Here is a 25,528-nt window from a genome sequence, read left to right as displayed (position 1 = left end):
TATAAGTAAAAATAGAATGACTGGACAACACCTGCAGTAACATTTATGTTGCAAAAAAAGCAACAGCAATTATATCAGATCAGTATTCTGAAACATATATCACAGACATAATGTAAGCCTGCATAAATCCATATGGCACACAGTCACATCTGAATGCCAGTAACAACCTAATCAGATTATTTAAACTATTTACTTTTTTAAACATGCTGCCAATTGAGCAGGAACCTTCCCTGATACTCAAGAGAAGCAGATTACACCACCTGCTCATACAGCAGCCACAGCTACTTGTGCAACATATTGCTAATGACTGTGTGCTGGCAGACTGCATTTCAATTTCACCTATTTAAGACAGGTTCTGAAACTAATTAATTAATTGTTGTCTGCAAATCATGTTCAGGTCCTCAGGTGAAATCCATTACCCTGGCATGCTAGATTATTTATTATAGATTAAATGAAAAAGGAAAAAAATAATTGCAGACTAGTCTGAAAGCATCGGCAGAATGTCCTAAAGATAAGGAAAGATTAGTCTTGTTAATAAGTAGTTATGTGCAGCTTTTCAGGAAGAAAACAGATTCAAATTTTTATGCACAATAACACATGGAGCAAGATGTCTGAAATAGTAGGGAAGCAATTATAAAAATCCTGCTCAAACCTCCCATGAAGCAAACTGAAATGAAGAAGATAAGTAATGCTGCAATTCTTGTAGCCCCAGTGGAGTGAATTGTGAATTGGAACTAAACAAGGTACTAAACAGAATTTAATTTCTGACCAAATGCAGCACTTAAAAACAAAAACAATAAAATAATTACAATTAAAATTATTAAATTATTAAAGAGTTATAACTTCAGTACCAATGCTGTGCTTTAAAAATACTGCATTTATAAAAATAATTTCAATTTTTAAAAGCTTTTTAAGTGAAACCTGACAATTCTTGTTCGAGTGTGAATCCTGCAGAGGTAGTGAGATATTTGAGGGAGCTGCAAGTCAAGGCAGAAGAAATGGAATTAAAAGACACAAGTGAAAAAAAAATTAAAGAAACATTTCTTTCTTGTTTCTGCCAGGTTTTTGCTCAACTGATCTTTTGCCTCTCTGTGAGCTGACTTTTGAATAACCATCTCTGTCAAGCAAGAAGCAATACAGCTTTACAATTATCTTGGTGACACTATTATTTTGAAAATACAGTTAACATCAGCTTTCACTGATCTGCACAGCTCTTCCATAAGACCACACAAGTATTAATTCATCACTTGCAATCTGATACTACAATTATGCAAAATCAAAGGAAAGATTATTTGATCCTTGTGATAAAGTCTGGTCAGGTATTTATAATACTCCATCTTTGCTATCTACTACTTTTTCTGATTAAATGTAGAAGTTTATTTTTGATGGTTACAAGTTAATTAAGTGTATACATAATGTTTTCTTAAATCAGAGCCCTAGGCCACTTCCAGGACACATCTGGGAAGGAGCAGACACACAGCCAGGCTGCAAGCCTTCCTTCCACGACCCAGATTCCATCTGCCTCAGCCACAGATGGGCACTATGCTCTGCTCCTCTCATTTTTCTCATTCTCACAAGGATAGCATGCATAATGAAGCACTCATTCAAGAATCATTAAAATGAACACTTATTCAAATAAATGAGTTATCACTGTGCAAGTAACTGAACCCTTTATACTCAATTGAACTAGTGACCAAGTTAATGGCAAGTTAATAGGGTTTTTTTAAGAAAAAGAGAAACGTGTTATGACAGGTCTTCCACTGTACAGCTTCATGTATGTGAGAGCATTCCCCTTTCTACAAAATATTCCTCCTAATCTGCATTGATTGCCAGTTCACACACACACACCTAACCTCCATGTGGGTAATGATAATCAGAGACATAATCAGGAAGCCTGCTGAACATTGGCAAGAAATGCAAAACTCCTGCTAGAGCAAGGTGGTATTCTCCAAAACATCACAGCAGACACCTGAATTTAGGAATGGAGGAAGAAGAAAATCAGTCTCAATGGTACCTGCTGCAGCTCTCCAGCACCTTTCTTCGCAAGATTTGCTGCCTATTTGTGCCAGTGAAACCTCTGTAGCCACAAAACATCATTCCTGTGTTGAACATCTGGGTACCTCAAGGGTATATATGCTAGGAAACATGAGGGGCTGAGAGGAAAATTCACTTATTTTGCCATCAACAAGGAGTGAAAGCAGAAACAACACTGACCAAACCACCCATGGATTTACATTAAGCCATGTTCTATTGGCAAATTGGCTCTGCTGGAAAATGTGCCAGGCATGCTAATAGCTAAATATATGAGACAACTTCAGTTGTTTGGAGCAAGGATGGAGGTGAGAACATGCAATATACATCTGTGGAGGAGAGGCAAACATTTTAATCCAAGAACACTTTGTAAAGTGTTGCTTTTCAATGCAAAGTAGTGCCTTTCAAATAAATATTTGTTATTACAAAGTACCTCTCAGGTCTCAGGAAACATGTCCCCTTGAGTAACCTGCCCACTCCGAGTTCATGCCAGAAAGCCTCTCCCCATCCCAGACTGCTCTGCTCCCTGTGCCTGTGTGCATGCATGGAATCCACACTTTCTGTAGCACAGTGTGCACATAGAGGAATCACATGTGCACACACACTGAGTGAAAAAAACCCATTTTATTATTTGCCTATTTCCTTTAGATAAAAAGTTTCAAACCAGCACTGTATAGACAAAAGAAAAAAAGAACAATCACATCAGACTGTAGTAACAGGACAGTTTTTATCCTTTTTTCTTTCTCACTTAAAAAGGTGTATACCTTTTCCTGCTCTTCAGAGTCTCTCACTGTAATTCTGAATCTGCTTTCAGATATCAGTACAGTGTACATTCACTCAAGAAGTACAGCTGTCAGGAAGGAATTTTTCAGTGAGACTATTATGTCTTTTGGTTTACTGTGACTAGCATGTGGTAACTAAAAGATACACCAGTCTCTTTTCAATCTTAGATGTGCAATATACGTAATTTTCACTAACACAGGGAACAATTTTTGTAATTAAACAAGACTCAGGTATACAAAGGTAAGACTTTCACGACACTTCTGTGGGTGACTGAGCATTTGCTGAAATGCAATCTAAATTAGAAACCCTATTTCAAGTGAACAACAGAAAAGCTATTTTCTTGGTTCTCATGCATAGAGGGACATTGTGAGAAAAAAAAAAGTAACATCAGAAGATGGGCAGATAATGGGGAAGCAAACAACTCTGTTTCATATTTGGATGTCACTGAAATATTTCTGCTTGAATGTTCTAAAGCAAACAATCTCATGGACAAAACAAATACACAAAAGGTTAATGCAAAATATAAAGATTTTAAACACTGGAAGCACCTGAAAAAGGTAGATTTCAGCATAAGCTCTTGAATCTGTTCCCTACCCCTAGCACGAGTATGCCAAACTATCATTATGTTTTCACAAATCACTCTGAGATTATATTCATATTTATAGATGAGGAGTCTGTGTTCTACAAGGAATTTGTATACAAGTCTTCCAAGTCCTAGACCAATGTATTTAATGAGAATTTTTTTTATATTCAACAAAAAATAAAAACATACAAAAACTGCCATATTTTTTTAAGGATGTAAAAGACCTCTGAATGCAGACAAATGCAGGGAACTAGAAAAAACATGTAAATCACTCCCAATTTATCCACTTCCAGAAGATATTAGCATAGAAATATATTTTTAAAAGAGTAATGTTATTTACAACCTCCCAAATCATCCCTGGAGCAATTAAAAAAACAGAAACATACTGAAATCTGTTTCTATTATTCTCTGTCATAAAAGACTCTGGAAGAATTACCAGAAAAAAAGTAAGCCTCTTTTTAAATTCCTCTTAAGTTAACACTTAAATGCACACAGAAAGCTTTTCCTTTGCAAAGTGCAAACCATTCCATAAATGCAAGCATAACATATTGCATCTATTTTTATCTGGGAAACTGAACAGGGTATGTATGTGCGTGTCACGCTGCTGTCCTGTGCAGGGACACCTGAGTCAGCCCATTGCTAATGAGCTCTGCCACTGCAAACACTCCGGTCACGCTAAGGTGATGCTCAGAGGAGGGGAGGACACCCTGCTCCTCGCCAGTGCCCTTGTGCACTGATCCCTGCTGTGTGAGCAGCTTCTCAGAGGCCAACAGCCAGGGATTGTGGAGGGAGAGGCTGAGCATCCCAAGGTCTCCATGAAAGCAACTCCTGCCGCTATGGATCAGCCCGAGCCTCACCTCACCCTCCAGTCCTGCATTTAGAATTCTTTGCACCTTCTCTTTTGGCTGTCATGTTGAATGATGAGATACACAAGCAGAAAGCTCAAGTAGGCTTGGTCTGGGCTTGGAACCTGGGTTTTCTCAAGCAAATTCCATCATTTAGAGCAAAGTGATTGTCCAAAAAAACCTTATCTCCTGGGCAATTATGAATTAGTTACCCAGAAGTGTTGATGGTAAGACTAGCACCACCTGTTTTAAGGTCAGATTTATTCTTAGTATCAGTTCTTTCAAGATGCAACACTGTCAGGCTTGTGTTGTGCAGGTAGTCAGATGTCATTATGATTACAGTCCCTTCTGACATCAAAACCTGTGAATCTCTCTGATTTATCAGCCTCTGCTGATTTCACAGTCCAGAAATGGCTGCAAAGATGAACAGGGAGAGCCCAAACAAGCTGTGAGTTTTCAAGGCTACAAACACTGATCACAGGCTCACATTTCCCCAGCTCCTTTTCAAAACAACTCCCAGTAAAATCAATTAGAAAATCATATCTGAAAAGGAAAGCAATGACAAGGCTCACGAACAGGACACATGAACACAGTACAAGCAGTGGTATATAATCGAGAAGTACAGAAGACTGCTTTATAGGAAAAAATAGCATTCATTAAAATACCAGAATGACTGCTAGTCTTGGGGGAAGATCATGTCTCTATGAATGAGCTCAAAACTAAAGGCCTGCCATTGGGATTTTGAGGAGAATGAACACGAAGCATAGGAATTACAATGCAAAGAGCCACTCACTTCAAATTCCCAGGCACAGAGAACCCCAAAGCATGCCTAAAAACCACCAAGGAAGCAAAAACTGCAGATTCTGTGAAACACCAAGGAATATTTTACAACTCAAAAACAAATTAAACATTTAAATTGGGATTTTCTCAGTTTTGTGGTCTTGAACAAATCTGAGAGTGGAAGGAAAAAGGAGTGTACAGTTATTACCATTAAAATCCTTCCTGGACAACCTGCTGACCTTCAAGAGCCAACTATGACATTGAAATTAATTGAACTGTCCTAAGTGAAATACCATTCTCAATTTTCATAATGCATTAATTTAGTTAACTATGTTCATAATTACAATGAAAGATTTTTGGCACACATCATATTCACAGGTGTTTTGCATTTCAGCTTATGGCACTGCTGACAGCAAGTTTTTCAATGAAATTCCAATGTGTGCGTGTGTGTGTATTTATTTATATAAATATTTTGTAACCTGTTAATACAGATTATTTTGAAATATTTAATGTCAGTCCTTACTTTTTTTTTCAACAGGTTAAGAGATTTCTCTTATTGCATTTACGTATTTTATAAGTATGAAATGGATCAAAACAGGATGTTTTGCATTTTTACTGTTTCAGGCCAAAATCCAATTTAGACCCACAGATCTGCAATTTAAAACCAAAACCAGAATAGTTCAATAGTTCAATGCTTATTACTTACACTGTAATTGCTTTATTCATGGCTGTTGAAAAAGAAAAAATACAAATCAGTGTATTTTTACTGTAATTTAGGACAGTCAGTGGAAGTCACTAAATTAGAAAAAAAAAAAGTAAAGTACTGGATTATTTTTAACTTTTATGTTACAATGCTTTCTATATTTCCAGATCTCTCACTAGAGAAGTAGCTTCTAGTCAAAGTGATTTCTTTCATAATCTCCAAACTGAAGTACATTTAGCATAATTTTCAGAAACTTCCCCGCTGTTAGGACAGCAGTGCCTCCAATAGGCATCGACAAGAAGCTTTTTTGTACCATATCAGGGATTTCTTTATGGAAAATTTTAGATTCCTTACACAGATTCAGCCAAGACTGATCAAAGAGACTGCCAGATTTAGATCTACTGAGTAAGGAAAAGTTATGCTTAAATCCATGTCTGTTTCTTTTTGCATGCACTATATATATTATGAGTCCCCACACACACTGTATGACAAAAAGCAGCTATGACCAAGTTCCATTTGAGTTTTTAAGACTAGAAAGTCTGTATGAACATCAGTGTGAAATGAAAGGCAGCCAACAATGCCACTGTTACTGCTTTAAAACAGGTCAGAAAGATTTCTGAATTTGGAATTAAAATGCCACAGCTTTTCATTCAGTATCATATTTCCACAATCACAGTTTCTCATTCAGTATCATATTTCCACAACAGGTAACTATAACTGTGCTTCTAGAATGTTTCAACAAATGTGCTTAACTGGAAATGCCCCCAAATCTTTAAAGACCTAGCTTTTTGTGGTATTTTCAAACTAATTATGTTCTGTGGAAAAAAGTCTGACAAGGATTATCTAATGAGGCTTTCAGATAGAGTACTTAGCTTTGTAACTTCAGTGCCTGCATTAAAATACTGTTATTACATATTTCAAAAATTAGATATTTTCTCTCTTCAAATTATCTCTGTTTTTGTTATGTGCAGTGTACCTTAAAATAGATGGCTGGGTTATGAACTAGACAGTAACACATTAAACTGTTTTCTTCTTTTACTTTAGTGTTCTTTTACTCAAAGGACTACTTTGTGTAATTAAATTTAGCAAATAACCTCCTCAGACAGTATGAGCAAGGTCTCTGCACAGAATTTAGCAGACTATAAAATTCCGAAATTTTTTAAACACCACTAAGAAAATACAAAATAGGTAGACCTACCTATGTACACACCATTCTGTATCAACATGCCATAATTGTCCATTTCTTGAGGTAACTGTTTTGTTTTAATTTAAGAATATGGAGCATTTAAAAAACAAAATCCATAAACTATTTTGGACAGTTCTACCGCAATAATTAAATTCCAGAAGTTCGCTTCTTACTCGTTTTTCTTTTGTTTTTGTTACCTGCATACCAGCATACACGGAAAAGTGCACGTGTGCTTTTTGCAATACATTTTGCAATCATTTTTAAAGCCTTAACTTGTACTTAAGAGTACAAATTGAGAAACTTTTCCATGGAATTTTCCTTGCAGTGTACCTAAGCTCAGTAAACATGTGTTCTGTAAACAGAATAAAGCCTGTATTCCCCATATAAACTGTTAAGGTTTGCTAGCAGAGGACTTAATCATTTTGGTTGAGGCTATTTATAGGCAACTACAGAATAAAATGTTCTTTGAAAGACATTCTATATCGGCAAAACCTGTTCTTGCTCTTAATGTATCAACACGATAAATTAAGTCTCATTCTTGTATTTCTTCTGAAGGACCAGCCTGTCTTCTATAACATCAATATGCACACTCACCCTGCTTCTGCGGGAGCTGGGCCTGAATGCAGGGGTCAGTAAAGGGATGGAATAGGACCTGGAGAAAGGAAAACATTCCACTGGCTTCATGTCTTTGCTTGGCTTTCAGATATTCAGTTATTCAACTCAGTTTTTATTTAGAATAAAAGAATTACAGCAGTCTGCTTGGACATGTTATTCTTTTTTTAGGTGCTCACAGTGGATGGAATCACCTCAAGATGTAGCTCATTTTGGACTACAAATGTACTGTGGCATGATTTAAGAGAAAGAAATTAATTAAACCATCAAAATCAGATCCTTAATGATATATGGCCATATCCCTAGGCATCAATCCTGCAAACATATGCATGTCAAGTTAATAGAACCTCTCATGTACACAAATTACAGTATTTAAATCCTCCCAGAATTACAAATCTAATTTTGCTCGAAGAAAAAAAAAAGTGTCTTCATTGAGCAGATATTATTTGTCTCTCTGCTCTTTACTAAATATTCCCTCAAAAATTCTCGTCAAATTTTATTAGATGTACTGTTTGATAAAATGAGATGAAAAGCAGTTGTGTATACAAGTGACAGTTGTAATTAAATAGGCTACTGTAATTTCTGATACACAACTGTACAATCTCTAAACTTTGTAATTTTTGCCAAAAACATCAGTAAGATAGTCCTGTTCAGAAAATATACCTTCCTAATACTTAATATCAGAGATGCAATTTATAATACAAATCAGAAACCTGGCAATAAAATTGATTGGATTAGCAATTCAAAAGCAGTGCTGTGTTTCTAGCATCATGTTGGTGCTTTACAAGTTCTTACTGGTAGTGACAGAGGATGGGGAACTGACACAAACATGACTGGCACCTTCCAGGGCAACCACATTTCTTTACTGGCCTAAGAAGGAGATATTACTTCCAGATGTCCCACCTGGAATTGCTTTCCAGAAAGATGCCACAAGTGTCTAGAGCAGGCAGCAAATGTTCACCTCTGTCTGAGGTGCACAGTGAAAAGAGGAAGGACAGAGGAGGTAGGGCTGTCCAAGGGACAGAGCTGGAGAGGGGGCCAAAGAGGGAGGGAAAGGGAAGAGGAACTATGACCAGAAATGCATGTATGATGGTTTCCTGCTAGGTATGTAAGGATGATCACTTCAGTATGCACAGGTTTTGTGCCTTACTCCTACCCCTTTGATACAGAATCTCAGGAAGCTACATCTGATCGATGCTCACCACCACAGAGTGGAGCCCAACTGATTCAAACATTGGTCCATCTGTGCATGTCCTAAGCTGTCTCTTTCCACATGATGTTCTAAGACTGCAGTAACCTCAAGCTGCCAGCATTTTCACCCTGGGTGCAGGCTTCAGAGTGTTATGGTCCCTCAGAACGTCGAAAACAGTGGTTAGTTGCTGCATTGATTTCTAAAACGAATCAACTGGAAGGACTGGCAGGATCTCTGCTCCTCTGACACGCCTCTTACTCAACACCCAAGAACAGCACATCTTTTCCCTCCTTTGCTCTCATTTGTCCAAAAGGCACCTGGAGCTCTGGCTTTGAAAGGCTGTGGCATGCACACAGAAACAGCTTCCAGAGCTCTCAAGAACTCATTGCAAAAACACTGTTTAACTCCTCTAACTCCAAAATGAAGAACAAGGCCTTTACTTGGGACAGAAATCCTGTAATGGGTGATTGCAACATCATATAGCACTTCCGATCTGTACTGAACTGTCATCATTAAACTTATGCATAAGAAATCAAATCCTTTGACTAATGAGATTTCTGGCACAAATGGCTTACTGATATTCATTAATCTAGAAGTCATTAACAGAATAGATGATGATATTACTGCAATTATTTTGTGCATCATAAAATCCATTAGAAAATACAGTGATATTACTAGTGCTCCTGTTATGCTAAAACATGAAATAGTGTGATAGCAAATAAACAAACAAATGGAAGAATCATAGTTCCCAGTTTCATATCTATGCTTAGTCTTCTCATTTCAAAAGTATATCCATTGAGCAAAATAACATGGTTTTTGTTATGTTTTAAAACAACTTTCTGTAGAATTGTTAGAGTACATACTGCTGTAAAAGTTAGACTTGTAGATGGCTGTATTTTAGGCCCAGCCTCAGCAAACAAAGGTTACTGATCTCTATCAAACACATTCTGTGCAGCCACATAGGCCTGTCTATTATTTAAAAAAAAAAAACCCATGCCCTTAAGAGTGACTTTTCAGGCAATTACTGCATGCCTGTGCTAATCCACCATTAGTCAGTGACAGGAAATTATCAGAACAGCAGACAGCTTCTGATATTACTGTGCTCTGTCATGCTGGATGGAAACCTAGTTGCTTTGACAAGCAGCATCTATCTGGCATTTGAAATAAATCAATGCTGCTGGCTTGACACTGTAACTTCTGTTTGCTGTCTCGGATGTCTCTAATCAGAAGGCACAGCTCACTAACAGGGAGTTCTGCACAGCTTAAGAAGAGCTTAGTCCCTCAGTGGGCATTTCTTGAGAAAGGTCCCACTGGGAATGATAATTTTCTTCTGTGCTGCTTATTTCATCTCATCTTCCATATTATTTCTTCCTTATCAAGCATCAAAAGCCTAAAGAAAAACACTAACTACAATGTCTTCTGTGGGCTGATGCCACTCAGATTCACCTGAATTCAAAGGTGATGTCTTAGTGCTTCACCTAGTGCTTAAGCCGTAAAGGGAATTTATTGAGCTGAAGTGCAGCCTTCCTAGCAAAGAGTGCCTGCAGCTCCAGGAAACAGCATGAAAATAGGGCTGAGATGTTATATCTGCTGCTTGAACTCAAGGCACACCTATTTGGCTACCTGAGCACACAATCCTGTGCTACTGTTCGAGCCTGATTGCTAGTGGATGATGCAGATCTCAAAGTTTTCTTTTCATCTCTAAGAGATACGGCGCATAACTTCTCATATTATCCTATCACTCAGCTTCGTCTCTGACAGCAGGATCACTGGCAGAAGTGAAAAGGCCTGAGGAGATCTGGTGCTGCAGCTAGCAAAAATCCCTGGATAAAAGACACGACAAGAAGCTTTCTGAAGGCAGCTACATGCCCTCACGCTTTTCTGGGGAAAGCAGGGGTCACCACGGACCCTGTTTTTGAGGAATCTATTCTGTTCCCTCCCACCATAGATCTTCTGGGCAGTCAGCACAAGCACTCCAGACCAAGAGACAGAGCTGGTTAAGATAACCCGCTTCCAGATAAGGTATGAGAACACCCTGTACACGTCACACCCTTCTTATCTGAAGCTAGGAAATGCTTCATGCTTTTACAAATATATTTGAAAAGTAAGCATTACACAGCTACGGTTTGCAACTTTTATCAGGGAAGTACTGATGTTCATCAGAAAATAGCCTGCATAATTGCAAATGCACAACTGTAATTTTTGTCAAAAACTAAAACCACAGAGGCAAGAAAATAAAAAACAGCCCCTACTTGCTCTGAGTACTGTTTGCTAATGTATAATATTCTCACACTTTTGGTTTATAACTGTTTCTTTAAAAAAAAACCCATGATTTACATTCATTTAATGCTCAGTAGTCTCATTTACAGAATATGCTTTTTGTTGGCTAAGGATAAAGGAGAGCATACAAATTCTGAATCTACTGTTTATATTGTAGTAGCGGTATGTGTGTACTGGCTGGCACCAACTGGGGAGGCTACAACAGCCGTAGGATGTACAGACACGCAGTGAAACATAATAACGTTCACTGCTTCAGAAAACAAACACCTAAGATACGGGAAAAGATGACAAACGAGGGCAAGGAAAGCAGAGATAGATAGTTTGATTGCTTATAATCCTGTATTTACAATGTAAATAAAACTACTATAAATTCAGCTGGCCTACTGATCAGTGGATTATATACTGAAAAATTATTAACTGTTGATCAAGCAAGCAATGGCCAGATCTTGCAATTATTTATTTTGAATAGCTCTATTGAGGTGAGTCATTTTATGGATGTCTGCAGATCCTATGGTAAAGCAGCAAGCTCAGCACCAGTTACACCCTGTTATGGCTGTGATGCCAATGCTTCCTTCCTTCCAAAGGTACATTACAGAAGGGTTTTAGAGAGCAAAAGCACTCTGAGGTCTCAGGCACATTGACAACATTTCTGAAAATGTGGACTTTAGCTTCTCTTGCAATTTTACTGTATCTTTATTAGAAAATTGTTATAGATATAGAAAATGGTATAGATACATTATCAACAGGCTAAAATGGAAGGCATGACTACACAGGTATCTAGGGCAAGGTCTGCACTACTTTCAGAGAGGTAAATATTAAAGTGTACTTTGACTCTTCTACCATCTGTGCTGGAATACTTGCAGTACTCCTCAAGAAAAATAATGCAGCATTAAGCAAGTTGTTCTGAAATAGTTACAAGAGAAGTAGCTACTTCTACTTAGATCTGATATATGAGGAAACTTAATACATGTAACTCACTGGCATGCAATCCCACTCCTTCCAAACAGAAGAATGGGAAATTTTGAACTTTTTTGTCAGCACTTCTCCACTTTCTATGTAGATTCTATCACACTGTGTTACACAAATACTGCTTCAGTACTGCAGCTATCTGCACACAAAGCTGTGCTCATTTAAAATTCTACCACAGATAATATAATATTTTACTTTCCAAACTGTGATACGTAACAAGTTTTAAGTTTAAAATGACCCTAAATATGTCCCCTTCAGAGCATCACTGGCTGTGCTGGAAAGCTATCATGAGTTCAAAACCTATGCTAAAACTGCAAAAGATGAAAAAAGGCTTATGGATTTACGAATGTGATTAGAGCTATAGTTCTTCAGGCAAGATTGTTTCCTGGCTGAAAAAACCCCCCAGAAAAATGGAGATCTCTTCAAGAGAGGAATTCAGATGAACAAAACCAGCATTTCAACATTATCAGTATTTTTTGGGCAAGCAAGAAAAGGAGAGAGACAAAACTCAAATACACTAGTCTGGGCACTGAAAGAAGCGTTCTGCCTGGGCAAAATTATTTTAAATCAACAGTCATGTATTTATAGTATATTTTGATCTGTAACTGTTTCAGCATAATGTAGTACAAGTTATTGTTGAATATGATAAAGAACACTTTAATCTACTGAATGTGCAAAAAGCGTAAATGACTTCTTAATGGCACTTTTGTCTTGACTGACAGAGATTTATGTCAATGACAGAAAATCTTTTAATGATAGGAATTGCTACAAAGCATATGTGCATGCTTACTTCTCACATGTATGTGAATGAGACAGATATTAATAAAAAATACAGCTGCCTGCAATATCTGGCCTTTAATCTTCCTTATTCTATTTTTAAATTCATCATGGAGGCGTGATATTTTGATAACACATTAGCACAGTTCTGACATAAAAATGGCAATACCTATAAATTATTTAATTACATCTTTTAATACAAGTATTGAAGATGTCATAAGTCTTGCAAAGACAGAAACCTGTGAATACAAAAGTACCACAACAAATTAAAAATTACATTCTCAAAGATTCCCACTCCCCAGGCTCTGCACTCTGCTTGCTCTTCACTTCTGTATCCTCCCCACATAACAGGAGCAGTACCAGGAAAAATTGTGAGTTTCATGTTTAGAGCACGTAAGAATTGGATTTCACAAAAGTCCCAGGTTTTCCAGATTACGAAATTGCCTGCAGATGTGTCCCATCGATGGCAGTCCTCTCTGGCAGTCCTCTCTGCCTGCACTGGCAGCGCACTGCTGTGACTGCACCCTGACGTGGGGGGAGCAGGACAGCAGGGAGAGAAGGGGACAGGCAGGTAAAACAGTGGGAAGACTCCAAAGGCAAATCCAAGCAGAGAAAGTGCCTGAAACAATTACTTATTGTGAGCAGTGCTACTTTGTGATGACAAAAAATTGATACTGGGTCACACAGTCGCAACAGGAACAAAACCAATCCTCTTCCAACACGTGGCATGTACTCTGTGCAATTAGAAAAAATGGGACACAATCTCACTTTCTGAAATAAATCTATCACCAACTAAAAATTATGTTTCACCTGGAAACCATACACATGCCTGCCATGCTGGTTTTCAACCATCAGGAAATCTTTTAACAGACTTTGAGAGGAAGTTAATGATGAATTCACCCTTCAACAGAGCGGCTGAACCAAAAGGCACCTGCTGAAATCCTTGTGGAGCAAAATATCTTGGCAGGGAAAATGCTGCCTTACATGTTTTCAGCCAGAAATTGAGTATTTCTATGCGTTACTCTCACCTTAAAAAATGGTATCTGCTGATTATCTAACACTTTAAAGATAATACAGAAAATGTCTGAGCGGGACAACTACTGTATTTATCTATTCTTTCTCCCTGAATTCAGCAGATTGCTCTGGTTTTTACATCGAAAAGGTGCAGCCCCTCTCTCATCTGCTTGAACCGATGCAATTAGTGAGCTAAGACAAGTACTGCCACAAGCACTATTCATTATCATTGTTCCAGTCTGTGTTCAAATTATATTTAAAATAGTTGGCAAAGAGTGCCGGTGAAAGAGAAATAAAAGATTGCTCAACACATCCATATTCTACAAGTTTTCTCCTGTACAGAAACATTACTCTTCATATTTGCATGTAAGAATTTGATTTTCTTTCATACTAGACTGCAGCCAGTACTAGACTATTATTATTGTATTATACACATGACCAAATGAGATTAACAGTACATAACAGTGAAGAATGAACAATAATTAATAATAATTAGTAGCAAATAATAATGAATTAATAGTGAATAATTTTTTTTCTGTAATACAAACCTTTCACTCTTGCTTGAAACAATACATAACAAAATTTAAAAAAAAAAAAAAAGTAAAAGAAAATATTTTCCTTTTTATATATTTGTAAAATGAATCAACTGTTTTTATTTGATGAGGTCCACTGCTATAGAAAACAATGCAAGGCATTAATTTGTACATAACTCTCTCTCACAAGAACCCAAAGGAACACCTTTTTGACCAAGTGCTTACCTACAGTGTGTCCAGAAAGACTAATAACAAGTTACACTGATTCACAATGCACAATGTAATTCTTTCCCAAGGGTCCAAGTTTTGCAACTTGTCTCATTAAAAACCCCAATCATGAGTATTTCAGCAAAAACAACTGCCTTTTTTATTTTCCAAAATTCCAATACACTAACCATTCTAATTTTTATTTAAGCTTCTATGCAATGATATTTTTAAAAAATTCTTACAAATATTACTGACTTCATGAACCCAGACTTATGACTGCAAGTATATTTGAATAAAATAAAGTCAGTGAAAAGTATTGCATATTTTTTGAATAATGTGCTACGTCATACATTCCATCATAAATCCCAAAAGTACGTCAGGAAAGTCTTTAAGTGTTTTCTGGCATGTGTACAAACCAGTAACCCTTGGGTTGTCTAAGCAACACGGTTCTTTAGAAAACATATTTTAATTCCCTCCAGGAAGAGCAGATCCTTATTTGGATATTAGTCTGAATGTGCCTTCTCTCGAAAACTGTTTAGGAACAAAATCCATGGTCGACAGAGGAATCTAGTTGCTGTAAAAGAGAAATACACACTGCCAGAAGGTTCCCTGTTGCCTCACCCTGTCAATCACACCTGAGAAAACAGTACAAGAGATTTCTTGCACACATGCACAAGCTCATAACTGATGGTTTTGAGGCAATTCTTAGGAAAAGTCACAGAGGGAGAGAACACTTCATTATTGAAATCTCTGAGTTACAGTGTATTGAAAGAAGAAAGTTTCATGGTAACCAGCATCAACCCACTACAACCTGGCACAGATGAGTAATAATCTTGATATCATTTCCCAGATGAATAATCTTCTCAGTAAAAACTGCTAAACATTATCAGTTGCTGTTCAGACAGCCCAGCTGTGATGAGTCAGGCTGTAGGAGCACCTCGAGCCTCAGAGAAGCCGGAAACCTGCCAATGATTAAAGGTAGAAGCCTCCAAAATGTAAGAGAAATAAGGCTACCAGCTTGTTTACAAAAGTCTCCATCATTAAGGTCAGACAGACCTTGCAGTGCTTTTTCCTCACATGCTTATATCAACATGTGAAAAAGACTCGTGTCTCCCCAGCTGACACAGTCACGCCAAACAGCCTCCTTGTGTGAACACAGGTTATGTTGACAGAGGAGGGTGGTTGGCAAGCTGTATCATTTAGAGATGAGGTTTAGTTACACCAACTGTAAGCCCATCTTGTTGACATCTTGGTTTTACCTAAGGCACTCTGCTAAAATCACATCTCTCCCACAGAAGTGCTGTAGTATATAGGTGACAATGTAATGCCATGCTGTGTACAATACAGCTTCCCTGCTCTAACAAACCTTCAGAAACATATATCACAAGCGTGGATTCATCTCTTTAAAATGGTTAGCCCATTTCTCTAGGATTTAACAGTACTGATGCTTTTCTGTAAGAATTCCACTATTATATCACCTGTATTTTACAATGAAGGTGATGTCTATAATTTTTATGCTGCTTGCGTATTCAAGAAATATGTGACAAGACTTTATTACAACACTTCTCTATAGTCACTGGTTTTGTTCTGGTGCAGCATGGGCTTACAAATTATTTTCTTTAGTCAGGAAAAAATCAGTCAGCAAGCAAGTTGCTTAATGTTGTTTACAACATCTTCTTAAGGTCAAAATTAACATACATAATAATCATTTTAAGGAGTGACACTGTGATGCATCAAGCATGAAAGAGGTCAAATATAAGTCCACTAATAATGTCATCTTATCCCTATATATATCCCAATATTCAAAAGCATCTAGGTTTCAAGTGGCTGAGTCTCCTTCATGAATTTTTGGGATAGTTTATACATATAAATACACATCAAATGGGTTCCTTCATGGAGTGAATCAGTGCAGAAATATTCTTTGCCTTGCCCTTGTAGGAGCTAGTTTACTGCAACACTGAGCTGTCAGGTAGCCCAGGGAAATCAATGCCTGAACTCAGACAATCAGGCTTGGTGCTTGAATTTAAGTGATATGAACATGCCCACCTCCAACAGCCTGTTTATTTTCACACAGAAGTTTGCTGAAATTCCCATCGATTTTGCTTAAAGCTCTGTTAGCTGAATATGATTTCCTGACTTATTCTTCAAGCTGTTTTTCATGTGCAACATTATCCTATTGCCTTTGAATACTCTCAAGACTATACATCTCCACTACCACATAACAAAGAAACCTGTTTACTATAACAACATTTTTTAAGTGGCTTAGGAGAAGTGCACTAGGCTGTTTACAAAGGGATTACCTACTGTAAGCATGATTTAAATATTTTACCTTACTTAGAAATATTTTAAACTTTTCTATGCATCTGCAGACAAAAGAGGCTGAATAACACTATGTCTCTTAGATTTAATTGCTGAATTTTATTGCTTGGTCCCTGAAGCAACCAATCTATATCACTGTATCAAAAGTGTTATGGTTGTTGATGTTGAGGTGGTGCTGATCAACTAAACAAACCTTTCAGCTGTCAGATTTGACAGTGAGACACATAAAACATCCTCTTTATAAAGTGGAAGCAAAGTAAGCACACCAAGGAGCACTATGCATTCAACCTCCTTCCAAAGCACAGCAAGAAGCACACCTAATTTTTTTCTGTGGTTGCATTAAAGGAGCAACTAAGGGGGAATGGCCTAACTTCATGGCATTTCAAGACCTTGAAGCAAAACTGAACTAGTCTTCTCAGCAGAGTTAACAGTGTTTTAGTTGTTTCCCTTACAGCAGATACATTGGTAGGTCAGGAGCTGCCGTTGACAAGAGTATTTTGGGCAGTTTACCTGCAGGTCTCACTACATAGCAAAACAGAAAACATTAAATCTCACTCAGAAAGGGACAAAGAGGGAGAAAATTAATGAACTCTTCCTTGGGCATACAGTCATTCTAAATTATAAACTGTAGGATAAAAGGCCTAGTGATAACTCTGTTATGGCAACAAATTATATGCTTTATCTAAATATGGCAGGGACATTGTAGAAAGACGCAGTCCTTCCCTGCCCTGCCCAGTCCGTTTCTGTTGCACACATTTACAAACGTATTTGAGCCACTGAAGTGTTTACAGATGTTTGTGAGATAGAGCCCAGTCTACCAATTTAAAGCTCATAGAGTCATGCAAAACACAATTGTATTTCACGGGGGAAATTTGAGAGTGTGACATACTTGCCAGAAATACTTCTGAATGTTTGTCATATCTTTTAAAGAGGCATTATAAACCCATGTCAAACAGATCTGCATGCTAATACTTCTGATTTTTTTAACTGACATTGTTTTAAAAATGTAAACCTTAGAAGTTTTAAGCTGACACACTGAGAGCAATAGTGGTTTATACATGCAACTTTCTGTCGCTAAGGTGTAAGCCAGAAACTCAAGATATAAGTGCTTCTAAGTGGAGACACACATTTGGAAAAATGTCCAAATTTTCTAGCCATTAATCAGAAATGAAGGCAATATACACAAGTAAGATCTATTTCCTTGTTGCTTAGTCTAGTTTGATTTTTTTCATTCAGAGTTTGATTTCTGCAAGAACATGCCAAAATCACAAAAAACAGACTCTCAAGGTATGTGAGTTGGATGAACACCGAGGTGTTTTCTTATAACTGTCTGCCATGCCAAACCAATGCATGTTGCCACTGATGCAAGACAGAAACATTAGTATAAATCCTGAAGTTATACAGAATTGTACCAATGTATATTCAACTGAGGTCAAAGAAAATGTGTGCCGATTATCTACAAACTTCTCATGCACTGGTCAGCATTACAGTAAAATGGTAATTATTCATTACAATGGCAGGATTAATTAATGCCTGCAATTAACCTTTGAGCCCTCTGAATTAAGGTTAATAACACTGGTGCATGTGACACCAAAGGACTGATCTCAGTCTGGGAAAACCTTTACTGCTGAATTGTGAGCAACCAGATACTTTTTTCCTGCCAGCACAGAAATAAAAATTTAAAAACCCACGTAATAAAATACCAACCAGATTATTATTATTGCCACTTTTCCCCCAATATTATTTTTCATGTTTACCTTTCTTGCATCTCGTATCATCTTCCGAACAGTTTCCTTAATGGTGTAAGGCTGTGCTCTTGGTGGATGAAAAAGCAGATCAATATTTGTGCCACCAGAAATTCCAGGCATCAGATAGGGCCAACCTAAGTCAAGATTTGGAGCTTCCACATCCGATTCAATGGGCCAGTAGGTTCCCGATGAAGAGGTGTCATCAATGGCATGGTTAGAGGAATAAATTGTGTTTTGGGGAAGTTTGTGAACATTGTTCAAAATATAATCAATCTCCTCATCTGCTAGGAACTCTGAGCATCTCTCTTTGGAAAGAAATTCTTTGTAGGCTTCTAAACCTCCTTCAATCAGAGCATCAATAGCTATTCGGTACCATTCCTTGTAATGAGGTTCAATATAGTTGTCTGATCTGCATTCATCATGTAAGGATGACAGCAAAGATGAAGTTTCCATTTTTACATGTATTTTGTATGAAGTCTTTTAAAAGTCCATTCATGAGCAGATGAAATGTATCTGCAAAGAGAAAATAAGGAAGTAAACAATGAAAATATTTCTAGATAACTATGACACGCACACAGTTATTAACTAAAATACACTTCTGGTAAAGTTGCTCTGAGTTTTTCTAGCATTTTCCAAGAATTTAAAAATATTTTGAAAAGGCTCAGGGACTACTACTGACAAAAATTAAATATTAAAGAGATAGATAGATAGATAGATAGATAGATAAATATTAAAGAGATAGATATTATATTTGAAAGATAAAGAGCTTTTATATAAATTATACTAAACACATAGTTCAGTGATTTTAGGAAGTTGGTATTACAAGCTGTGTCAGAGCTCACAGTACACCAAACATCCATACCAGTAACACCAATGCAGACCCAATGCATGTTCCAATACACTGTCACAGGTTGTGTTTCAAAACCCACTTTGCACCAACTGAGTCATGTCCAAGGAAACACTTCAGAAACCAATTAAATTTCCTACTTTTCCATACATTACTGTCTCTGCAATGCATCTCTTTTCTTTGGCTTCTTTGAAACCACAGTCATTCAGGTCCTCCTCCTTATCTATCTGTTCTCCCATGCTGATCTAATCCATTTGTTGCTCCCAAGCAGGACCAGCCTACCTCATTTCAGTGAGTTATGAGGAACTCCAGAAAGATTTATCCTCCCACATCTGGGATCAAACTCTGAATCAGCAATTTGATGTCTAGTTTCCACCCTGCTTATTCCTTCTGCCAAAAGGAGCGGCTGCTTTAATCTCTTTTTTTTTGTTTTTCAAAACATTAATAACAAGTTGTTTACTGTTGATGTTTTATAAATTCATTCTTATACTTTTTGATTTCACTTAGCAAGGTCTGAGATGGTTGCTTTGTGTTGCACATTGGAGATTTAAGAAAGAGAGAGAACAAATACCTATGTTTCTTCCTTCACATTTCTGCAACCCTCAGTAACTCACCAAAAAAAAGGGGGGGAAGGTGTTTCACAGCAGCAGCGTCAGCATAGCCATGTGAAAACAGAAAGATGGTAGCACATCTTCCAGGGCTAGGGCATGAAGCTTAAGAGAAAGACTGCGGAATTAGGAAGAACATCCAGCGAAGGCAGAATTATTAGAAAAAGCTCGATAGGTTGAAAGTTATCACTGGGTTTCCCTACAAGCCTAATTAATATTATAGCACTATAATAGCAAATAGTTATATGGAGTTCTGATTTCATTTACCGGCATATAAATGTAACTTAATTCCCTCTTCCCATCAAGACCTTCTAGATATTTTTGCAAACAATGCAATTGCTTTCCACTGTCTGTTTGGAACAGTTTAAATCTTCCCGAAAGGAAATGTAAATTAGCTATATTAACCTAAAGGAATGAAAATAAAAATCTGCATATCTACTGATAGTTCAAAAATCAATTAAATGTTCAATTAAACCAAGATTTATAAGGAACTTGGGAAGACTGAGGTTAAAAAAAGACCAAGAAATAAAAATCCAGATCTGAAGCTGGCATCAGCATGTCATATGGAATAATTCCATTTGAATCCTGTCTCTCAGCCAAGTAGCAGGGCAGATCTTCCCAGATAGGATTGCTTTCGAGCCTGGGGGAAAGGAGTGTTCCTTGCTGCTTCAAGAGTAGCTCTTTGTGGTGAACTGGAAAGCAGAACACGAAAGGGATCTGACTGCTCTCCCCCAAACTAAGAACTACATGTATTCCTCTGACAGCTACTCAGAGCTTCATTCTACACTGCCCTCCCAAGAAGAAATGGAAAGTTATAAAACAGGAGTGATACCATTTCCCTTCTCACAGATGCAGAGACAGCCCGTGGTGGAAGGCGACGGAGAACTAAGCACACAGTACAGGCAAGACAGATTCAAAGATTAAACTCTTAGTGTAAAACTAAAACAGTCATATCAGGACCAGCCCAATCATCTGGACCAGGTTTTCAAGACATTTTAGATAGAGAATGAAGAACAACCAAGAGTACAAAATGCAGGTTACTCAGCTGAGTTGCCCTCAAGAGTCTGAACAGTAATACAGGTGACTTCACTGAGATTCCAACACACCCCTCTTTTAGGGCCCTCCAGGACAAATCATTCTCTAGTCACTGCAGTAACACAGTCAGTCTTAAAAGTCAGTCTTATTATGACATGTAAGAATAAATATGATTTTACAAAGGCAAGTGAAAGATATTCCTAAAATTCTCACTACTTTGGAATGGATATACTTCTAAAACAGAATTTTTTTCACTGACTGAATATACACAGTTGTGAAAGATGTGTTTATTTCAAAAGCCTGTCTGAATTGATTTTTTTTTCTTCTCATACTGTCCTTTGAAAATAACTTAAGGGAATAGGACTATACTTAATAGGTAACATTGTGCAATACCAAATATTGAATGCTATGAACAAATAAAAAGTAAAAAAAATTATTACATGTGTGTTCTGCCTCACATGCATTTCTTTTATTTGGTTTGGTTCTTTCATTTGTTTTTCACAATAGTATAGTATATTGCTTGACTTTTCATTGAACATAATGAATTAATTAAGTGTGGAATAGGTCAAATACAGCAACTTATGCTCAGACTTATGCTGAAAGCAGAGTATAAATATAAGTAACCTTGAAAAGGTGAGACTTCTAGTGCAACATCTTCCAAACAAGAACATTCATTTTACAGTGAACATCTTTGAAGTTGATGTTTGATTAACAAGTGCTGTTTAAAAAAGAAGCTTAAAGCAGTGCACATTAATTTAAAAAAGTAAATGTAAAATTTGCCAGCATGGAAATAAATCACAAAACACTTGAGACAAATGAAAAAATTTTAATCCTGGTTTTTGAAATTAAGGACATCAGCATGAGATACATTCATATGAAACAAAAGAGAACTCCCAAATTAAAACAGTGGCTTCAGGTATACTTAACAAAAGCTCTACATGTCTTTCCACAGGTATTTTTCTCCTTAGAAGGTAAAAGCTACTGTGCAGAAACTGAACCTGTGAAACCATATAATTCTGTATAAAACAGTAGAGGTTTGGACAAAATTCTTAATAACTTTTTGATGTCGTCTTCACCCATGTATTGTGATTTCCGCATAATAAATTTGATTCTTCAAAGGTCCTCCTCAGGTCAACAATTACATTAGCAAGGTTGTGCAGAATGAGGCCCATTTCTTGAGGCTTACAGATCCTTATCACACTTTATGTACATGATCACAAATTCTACCAGCACCAGGAAAGTTGTCGTTCATCCTCTGAGAAACAACCTTGCCTGTTAATGCCAGCCCAGCATATCAGCCATCTTCTCTACTTGAACACAGGGATCAGTCACTTAAAACTTTTTCCCTAAGTGCTATTAATGGCCTTTAACTGAATTTAAACCCAAATGGAGCTGCTAAAACTGGATCTTCTGCTGAAGAACACAGATTCTGAATTCTGTATTGATGTGATCGTCTTGTCCTTCTATTAACATGCTCAGACCTTTCTAGCACCATTACCAGGAACCCAGCAAGAAAAGACCTTTTCCTATGAGAAAGAAGTGATTATGCCTTTATATAGAAAGATTTGGAAACTATCACAGACTTCACAAATACAGCAGATGACAAATGTCCACTAAAGAAAATTATGTAACATTCTACAGGGGTTCCAGAGTAGTATGAGAGACAAGGAGCTTCCCTGCCATACTAATATTCACAGGTTTTGAAAAATTTCCTATTCAGCAACTTTAGGGAGCAGCTCTAACCTCAGGCTCGTACAGCCGGTCCTTGGCATGGGCCTGGCCATGGTGCTTTCCTCAGGATGTCCTTATTGCTTTTTCAATGGAAATGTGATTACTTTGACAGTTTCTGCATAAAGTCTCAACCTTGCCAGGAAATTTACACCTCGAGAACAGCTTGTTGGGAGCTGTTGCATACTCTCAGGTATGGTTTTTAGGGTATCCACCTGGGCACCTCGGGCCCACAGCTCGGCCAAGGAGCCTCCCCACGGCTTAAGGGCCTGGCATGACCAACCTCTACGAGAACAAACAGGCGTTTTATGACACTCGCCTTCCACCAACCTTTCTATTAAAGAATTGTATCAAGAATAAATAATAATTACCTTACATTAAGCAGTGACAGGCAATTATTTAATTATTAATGAAATTACATTTTCTGTGAATACAAAGGGCATCAAATCCAAGTGAAAAACAACACCGCAAGCGTTCCTGCCGCTTTCCTTATTTTCTCTTTCTCTTGTTTGTTTTTCTGCTCGTTTTGTTTTTTTTTTTCTTTTTTTGGAGGGGTGGCTTCGTTAGTTCAACCAGAAAGTTAACTTTCCAGGCGAAACAAGGGCAGCGGGCGCTCGGCTGGACGGCACCGCACGTGCGGCGCCCCCGTCCCGGCGGCGCGGGGGCCGCTTGCGCAGGGCGGCCCCGGCAGGAGCGCGCCGTGGGAGCGGCGGGGGCGCTCCCGCGGGCCGCCCGCCGTGCCCGGCCCCCGCCGCAGCCGCCCGCGCTCCGCCACCCGCGCGGCCCCGTTCAAACGCGCCGCGGCGCCGAGCGGGATGTTGGCGGGATGGGGGCCTGCCCTGCCCTGCCCCTGTCCCGTCCCTTCCCGGAGAGACTGAGGGGAGACCCACTTACTGCGCCGGTGCCCCGCGTTGGGGTCTCGCCTCCGGAGCGGCGGGGCGGCTCGACCCGGCTGCTGCGAGCGCGGCGGCGGCGAGTCACGGCGGCGCAGCGCTCATCGCAGGTACTTCCCGTCGCTCTCAGGCGCGGTGGGTGTGGAAACCAGTTACAACATGTCAGGACGGTGTCGCACCAAACCCGCCGCCGCGGGAGCGGGGCGAGGACTTGTCTGAACTGGGGAAGCCCGGCCCTCTCCCGCGGAGCGAAGGGCAGCGCCTTCCCGGGCCGCCCCGGGCCCCCCGCCCCAGCGCAGCCCGCCCGGCCCATCCTGCGCTGCCCTGCCCTGCCCGGCCCGGCCCTGCCCGCCGGCCCGGCCGGCACCGCGGGAGCCCGCGGGGCAGGGGCGACCCGAGCCAAGGCAGCGGCTGCCCCGCGGCGGGCCCGGGAGCGGGGTGTGCGTGGGAGATTAAACTCAAAGTAAACGTTGGCTTCAAGAAAAAATAAACCCGTCAGCCTCGAGTCACGGTTTCCAGGTTAACTCCCGTGGAGCAAGTCGCGGCAAGGGAGCGATACCCGTCTGAGACCTTCAAAGTCGGATGTATGGACAAGCCCCTTTTCCATAGCTCGGTTGCTTTGAGAAGGCTCTTCCTATGTTCTTGATGTCTTGGGTGAGAGACGCGGACCTGAAGGTAGAGCCCCCCATCCTGGCAGCAGTGCAGCTGGGCCTCCCTGCTTCATTCTTCTCTCCAGCAGCAGGCTGGGCACGCTGCGTGGCAATGCACGTGTTGAAACCTCGGAAAAGGTTGTTTCTTTCTCTGAAAGGCTCTTTGAACACACGGTCATCTCTTCAGCAGGATCTTGCAACCACCAACAGATCGGCACATCCCATGTGCATAACAGCACACTGAGGGGGGTTTTTAATTTAAGACTTTTTGTAGACTTTGTCCGCATCATACTCTGGTGCTTGTCTGCAGGCAGCTCTTTTTTGAGGCATTTAAGACAATGCAGTATAACCCTGACAGTTAGGCTTTATTAGCAATAACTCATCCAGTCTGGCTTTAAGCACAAACTCATTTTCCTAACCTGTACTGCCTAATAGTAAGTGTGGGATGTATCCTATGCTGTGACCATCTTGATGATGGTTTCTGAAGAAAACAGTAAAAATATGCAATATCTGCACAGCAATATCACATGTAAGTGTATAAGTCTGGCCATCAGGGAATGGTTTTTTCCTGTGCAGTTTATTCAGGTAGTGGAATGCGCAAGAGGAAATAGTTGGTGTTAATATACTCATGGACTACCCTTTACAGACAAAGGAGCATCTGGATTAATTATTAGACTCTTCTCACAATGAAAAAATAATTTCCCTGGTTTTGATGGAAAAACAAGGGGTGAAAACCGCCTTAAAAACAAAATTTTAAAACGTACATAGAAATTCGTAGTCAGTACACAGCACTTTTTGTTCCATGAAAATACGTAGTCAGGAAAGAGAGGCAGTTTCTGTGGAAACTTACCCGTAAGGAGGTGAGGCTATCTAATTTTTTAAGAGAGCAGATCTATTTTCTAAAATTATTTAAGAAAGGGTAGGAAGGTAGATGAATGGTCACAAAACTCCTTATGACCTTGAATGAATTGGTTGCACTTTTATTACACAAAATTTACAAGTCTGTGTCTTCTAAAGAAGTTAAGTGTTTGAGTACAGGCTTAGCATAAACAAAAAGCTGTAATGAGACCAATCATAGCTTTCTAAATAAGGAAATCTGCATGAAGGAAAGTATCTAGGTTTTTTTTTTGCCTCATTAGTATCTGTACAAGAAAAGGTTTTTTTCTGCTCCCTTATAATTTATCAATTGAAGCCCTCCAGTAGCT

General features: G+C 38.8%; 1 protein-coding gene across 1 annotated transcript in view; it reads right to left on the bottom strand.

The window, feature by feature from the left end:
* Positions 1–23,846, bottom strand: part of FAM83B (family with sequence similarity 83 member B) — a 51,912-nt gene extending 28,066 nt beyond the window's left edge. Inside the window, exons 1-2 of the mRNA XM_041477331.1 lie at positions 23,675–23,846; positions 18,572–19,075 (exon numbers count right to left, since the gene is read on the bottom strand). Coding sequence (XP_041333265.1) covers positions 18,572–19,015 — 444 coding nt within the window. The 5' untranslated portion in view covers positions 19,016–19,075; positions 23,675–23,846. The remainder of the gene's footprint in view (positions 1–18,571; positions 19,076–23,674) is intronic.
* Positions 23,847–25,528: the final 1,682 nt, after the last annotated feature.

The sequence above is a fragment of the Pyrgilauda ruficollis genome, unplaced genomic scaffold (genome assembly GCF_017590135.1).
Source record: "Pyrgilauda ruficollis isolate IOZ18807 unplaced genomic scaffold, ASM1759013v1 scaffold40, whole genome shotgun sequence".
Taxonomy (NCBI): Eukaryota; Metazoa; Chordata; class Aves; order Passeriformes; family Passeridae; genus Pyrgilauda; species Pyrgilauda ruficollis.
This window is presented reverse-complemented; position numbering and strand designations above follow the sequence as displayed.